This window comes from Phodopus roborovskii, unplaced genomic scaffold (assembly GCF_943737965.1).
Source record: "Phodopus roborovskii unplaced genomic scaffold, PHOROB, whole genome shotgun sequence".
In the NCBI taxonomy this organism is placed as follows: Eukaryota; Metazoa; Chordata; class Mammalia; order Rodentia; family Cricetidae; genus Phodopus; species Phodopus roborovskii.
In genome coordinates, this window is record NW_026126525.1 from 5,968,731 (window position 1) to 5,974,730 (window position 6,000).

Here is a 6,000-nt window from a genome sequence, read left to right on the forward strand (position 1 = left end):
TTTCAAGACCTATTTTTGGTTGTGGTTTCCTGAAGATGGGGCATATTTCCTGCCCTTCATCATATAAATTTGATGTGATGTATAAGCGTAAAAACCAAAGCTAGTGGACTGAATCCACCCCAGAACAGACTTGGTGGTAGTCCCTGGCACACTATGGCATGCTGTTAGTATGTCTTGAGTTGTGGGGCTAGGTGCTGAACATTTAACAAAGGTTATGTGGGACCCAGTTTCTACCCACTGATCCTGGTAAGAATGGGAGGCGAAGCAGGACATGGTCAAGCACACCTTTAATTCCAGCACCCAAGTGGAACACTGTGAGTTCAAAGCCAGACTAGTGGTCTACAGAGTGAGTTCCAGGACAGCCAGAGCTACATAGTAAGATTCAGTCTTAGAAAAGAAAAGAGGTAGAAAAAAAATTAAAACAGTAACAGTACAAGCCATGCATGACGGTGCATACCTATAATGCCAGCACTTGGGAGGCAGAAACACAGGGATGGTTCACAGGTTAGGGGCCAGCCTGGTCTACATAGTGAGTTCCAGGACAGCCAGAGCTACAAAGAAAGAACCTGTCAAAAAATAGAAAAACACAGGATAATGCCACCTGGAAACAAAATATCTAAAAGTAGAGGATTAAGTAAATGTACTAAGGAATTCATATCATAGAATCTTGTGTGTTAATTAAAATGATATAGTGGATGAATACTCTGTGATATGAACAAACATGAGGATGTATTAAATAGAAAAGTTTTAAGAAAATATATACATGGCTGGAGAGATGGATTAGTGGGTAAGAGCACTGGCTGGTCTTCCAGAGGTCTTGAGTTCAATTCCTAGCAACCCAATGGTGTCTCACAACCATCTATAATGGGAGCCAATGCCTTCTGGCATGCAGACACAGTACTCATATATATAAAATAAATAAATCTTTTTTAAAAAAGAAAGAAAATATATACAGTTATACCCATTTTAGTTAGATAAAGTAAAATGTATTTATATGCATAGAAAGATGGAATGACTATGTTGAGGTATTAAAAGTAAGATGATGTAATTGATTACTTTTGATAGGTCTTGTTATGTTTTCAGCTTTTGAGACAGGCTCTTCTGTGGCTTTGAATATGCTGTGTAGTCAAAGCTGACTCTGAACTCTGACTCCATGTCCTGAGTGCTAACACTGCAGCCTGGCCTGTAATGTTTGTTTGTATGAAAAACAGTAATAACTAACATCTTCATAGTGCTTATGGTATAAGGAATAGTGATGCATGTTACACATGTGTGTCACATGTGTTCCATGTATGGTACAAAAATAACCATCATCAATTCTGGCAGTTTTTAAAAACAACAAAAATCATTTACGAAAAAGAAAGAACCTAGGTGTAGTGGAGGTAGGACATTCCCTAGGAGTGTGAGGCCAGTCAGGGTTGCATAGTAAGTTCAGCCTGAGCTACAGTATGTGACACTGTCTTGGAAGAAAAAGATAAAATATGTGCATAGTTTGTGCATGTTTCTGTAAAAGACCAGATAGCAATACTGCAGACTTAGCCAAGCCAGATGGTCTCTGGTCCACTGTTAACTTTCTCTCCCACTGCAGTTTTACATGTGTCTTGATCAAACACCTAATCTCACCTAGTGTTGAAATACAAATTATATAGCTAAAGCTGCCACAAAAGTCCTCCTTGGTTTAAAATGGTTTCACAACTTTTTTTAGTGCATGCACACCCTGCCTAACTCAAGCACATCTTTTCTTTCTGTAGATCTGTCCAACTCAACGGTGAAACCCTGAAGATGGTGGATGACCAGACCCTGCCAGCTTTAACAGAGAAACCTCTACGGCCAGGAAGCTCACTAGGCATGCCTGCCTTTTCCTATGGATTTTTTGTCATAAGAAATGCCAAAATTGCTGCTTGTTTATGAAAATAAAATTCATACAATAGCCCTGAGACGAAAGGGATCAGGGGTGTTATTCGTAAGAGTGAAGCTCAAGAGCCTTGGGAGGTCTAGGGCAAGCTTCAGTGCTGGATCAAGTGTGATGACAGTTAATGGCACTGTGTGCCAAATGATGCTTAGCATTTTGCATGCACTATTTGGGGGGGTTATCAAAAATGTATATGAATGCCTCTGATATGACCAAGAGGCAAATAAGTGAAGGATGTGTCATGATTTTTTAAACCTTTGTTAGTATTATTATTACTACTACTATTATTATTATTGTTAGCAGATTGTCAATTCTGTCCTCCAGGGCCCTCTCTGTAGCTCACTGCCACAAGTTCACACTGGCTGTAAAAGACATTCAGCTGCTCACATCTCAGAGAACTAAAATGAAGAGAGCGGACCCCAAGCCTCGTCCCTTTGTTCTTCAGAAACCATCTGTGGAAGGACAGATGGTTGGGTGGGGTTGGATTAAGAACAAACAAACAAACAAACAAACAACAGTGACAACAACTGAGAGGGAAGGTATGGCACAAGGTTTGGAAATGACTGTAAAGGACGGTCGGTTGACTGAGAAGTTTCAGGAAACACCTGACACATCAAGCCATTGTAGTGTTTACTTTTTCTATACCATTAGTTCTTGCCTGGCTTGGGGAGCTTTGGCCTGTGAGTAATGAGACCTCTAAACGAGGATATTTATGTCCCACATGAGAAGCTGCCCAAGTGAGTGAGGCAGGGTTCAATCACAGTGGGGGGGGGGCTTCTTTCTCCTGAAGTCTGTAGCACTGGCTCTGGTCACATGACGGCTGTGACTGACCTACAGAGTCACTGAGATCTCAAAGCAACCCATGGGAGAGGATGAGTGATTCCTTCAGAGACCCGAAGACATCTTTCCTGGACATTTTCCCTGCAAGCCTCTCTTCAAGTCTCAAGTCCTACTGGCCAGGAATAGGTCTATGGTCATTTTCCCAGTCACCACCCATGGCCATTGGCTGCCACTAATTGTCATCAGACCATCTTTGTCTGGGGTAGAGAGGTTTGGTGGAGTCCACAACACTGGACATTATAGTCCTGTGCTTTGGTCAAGTAACAAAATGTAACTATTCCCCCCCCCAAGGATTTTAATCCTCTTAAGGATTATGATTCTATATTTTTGTGTCTGCTATGAATATTATCTCAATTGAATTTGAGTACATTAGACCTTTAAGGGATGCCTCAATACGCTCAAATTTTTATGCAAGCAGTTTTTATATTTCCACATTTGAAATAAACTAATTTTATAGCCTTAATTTGCATGGTTATTCTTCTAAGAAAGCTAACGCTTACAGGTTATTAGATTTGAAAGTCTGGTTTTGATGGATTAAAGCTGTGGCTTACTGGAAAAATGCTAGCCCAGAACAGAAAAAGGCCCTGGGTTTGATCTTCAGCACTGCACAGTGAATGAATGGATGAAGGAAGAAAGGAAGGAAGGAAGAAAGGAAGGGAGGAAGCATTTTCCTTCACTACTTTCTTATACCCCCTACCTGCATTAGTTCATCTTCACCAACATTGAAGTTCTTGACTGAAGAAAAGGACCGTCAGGCATAAACATAATTTCCTACTTCAGTCATAAAGTCTTATCTATTTATTTTCCTTGTTTCTCTTCCATCAAATAAACACAATGCCTAATTTTTCACTTGTATGAGTATAGCATCATTTAAGTTGTTCATTCACCCTGACTTTGCCTCAAACTCTTGTAAGATGTATTTATTACTATTATTTTTAATCGTGTGGGGGAGGGAAGGTGTGCACGTGTGCAGGTACCCTCAGAGGACAGGAGCATCACATCCCCCTGGAGTTACATGTGACTGCGAGCCATCTGACATGTGTGCTGGGGACAGTAAGTGCTCTTAACCCCTGAACCACTCACTCTCCAACCTTGCTGGAGATACTTAAATGCTTTCCCCTTCTTACAGGCCCATAAGGTCCTTTTTGTCAGCCTGAGCCCTAGTCACTTCCTCTATTAGTCCTGTCCTCCAGGCACACACGTGGGAAGTCAATGCAGACATGTACTTGTGCCTTCCCATGTTTTTGTGTGCCTTTCCTCTGGCTGCTCTAGCCTAATTCTCCCTTCTAGGTGATAAATGTTCATGTTTGTGAAGACCCAGTCAGACATTTAAGCTAAACACCCCTTTATCATTTGAGTCACTTACATCGTTTTAGTCTTTGCACAGAGCCCCCACTGTGACACAAGCTATTTCAGCTGCATCCATCGAATCTCACTTGATGCTCACAAACATCATCTTTGCATTTCCTGTGACCAGCGCACCATCACAAATATCTCCCTAATGACATAAAATAGCTTAAAACTTAAAATACAGACAACCCTAGTTCTATCCCTAGACACGCACAAAGGAGAGAACAGACTCCACAGAGAGCTGCCATGTGGGTGCTGGGAACTGAACATAGGTCTTTTGGAAGAACAGCCAGAGCTCTAACTGCTGAGCCATCTCTCCAGCCCCGTTAGTGTGACTTTTTAAGCTCCTATACCTATTGACTTTTAATCTGTGCCATATCTTATTGTTCTAATGACTTTCATCATTTATTTCATCCTTGTGACTCACAATATCTCCACAAAAATATGAATGTCCAGCCCAGGGATGAAACTTGGCAAATCATATGAGTTTTGAGGCTGAAACCATTTTTACTTTTCTTTTTAAAAACAATTATTATTAAAATAAAAATAGCATTAACATCTTTCCCCTGTGAAATGAAAAAGAAAGCATTCACAATGTTTTCTGAATTTTAAATATTGTGGTGGGAACTCCAGGCACACAGAAGCAGTATGCAAGTGTAAAAGTGCCTTGTGTTTGGCATGATGGGTACCTCTGCTACCTAAAATGGCGTTCAAGAATAAACAGTGGGCTGTGATGGTGCACACTTTCAATCCCAGAACTCAGGAAGGTGGAAGCAGGCAGATCTCTGTGAGTTTGAGGCCAGCCTGTTCCACAGAGGGGCAGCCTAAACAGAGAAACCCTGTCTCAAAAACAAAACAAAACAAAACAAAACAAAAAAACAACAAAAGAAACAAAACAAAACAAAAACCAAAAAACAAATGGAAGGAAGCAAGCAAATATTTATTTTGGCAACATTTTGGGAAAGCGTCAAAGGCGGAAAACTTGTAGAGAATTCAGAGTTCAACTGGGATTGACTGACACCGCATTGTTTTACATCTTTAGATGGAGCTTACAGGTCAAAGGACCAGCAATGCTCCCCAGAGTGCAGTCTGGCTCTCTTTCTTGCAAAAGAAAGGCCAGTGCTTCTCCTGCTGTATTTCTCTTCAAGCTTCAGGCCACCAACCTATTGTTACTCAGGTATCACAGAATTCACCACACAGGACTTAAGACTCCTAAAAGGTCTCTCCACCATCTCAAAATGCTAAAATGCAGATGAGCAACTTACCCAGAGCCAGTCAGTGAGGGGTTAAGTGGGGTAACAGAATAGGTGTCTGGTACATAGCAATATACAAGGGCTAGCTATAAGTAAGGGTGCCATGAAGTTCTTGAATCCAACAGTCAAATGTAGATTGTCTTTGGAGTAAATAACTTCCCTTAAAAAAAAAAAAAATCCGAGTTTATCTGATTGAATTTGGCTTCTTGGTTTCCTTTTAATTTTAGGTGAACATCTGGATGTATTTAACACTTCCAGACTTTTGCTTTTCTTTTTGTGTAGAACTATTCCATGTAATAAATACTGTCCTTTTGAGTTTATTTGGAGCCAGAGAGATGGATCAGGGGTGAAGAGGGCCCAGGTTCGATTCCCAGCACCCATACAGTTTCAGGGGATCTGACACCCTCTTCTGACCTGTGTGGGCAGTAGGCACTCAGGCAACCTGACACACACAAAACACATGCACGGAATGCACATACATGCAGGCAGCATAAAACACACACACACACACACACACACACACACACACACACACACACACACACACACACACCCTGTTACATGCGGCCTTCGGACTCCACTGCGCATGCCCGCCCGCGGCCGGTCGCCCTGTGACGTCATCGAGCGGCGTCCAGCCTCGGCGCC

At 41.7% G+C, this 6,000-nt stretch overlaps 1 protein-coding gene across 1 annotated transcript in view; it reads left to right on the forward strand.

The window, feature by feature from the left end:
• Positions 1-3,215, forward strand: part of Hpse (heparanase) — a 34,380-nt gene extending 31,165 nt beyond the window's left edge. Inside the window, exon 12 of the mRNA XM_051198268.1 lies at positions 1,752-3,215. Within this exon, the coding sequence (XP_051054225.1) occupies positions 1,752-1,911 (160 nt within the window). The 3' untranslated portion in view covers positions 1,912-3,215. The remainder of the gene's footprint in view (positions 1-1,751) is intronic.
• The last annotated feature ends 2,785 nt before the right edge of the window (positions 3,216-6,000 follow it).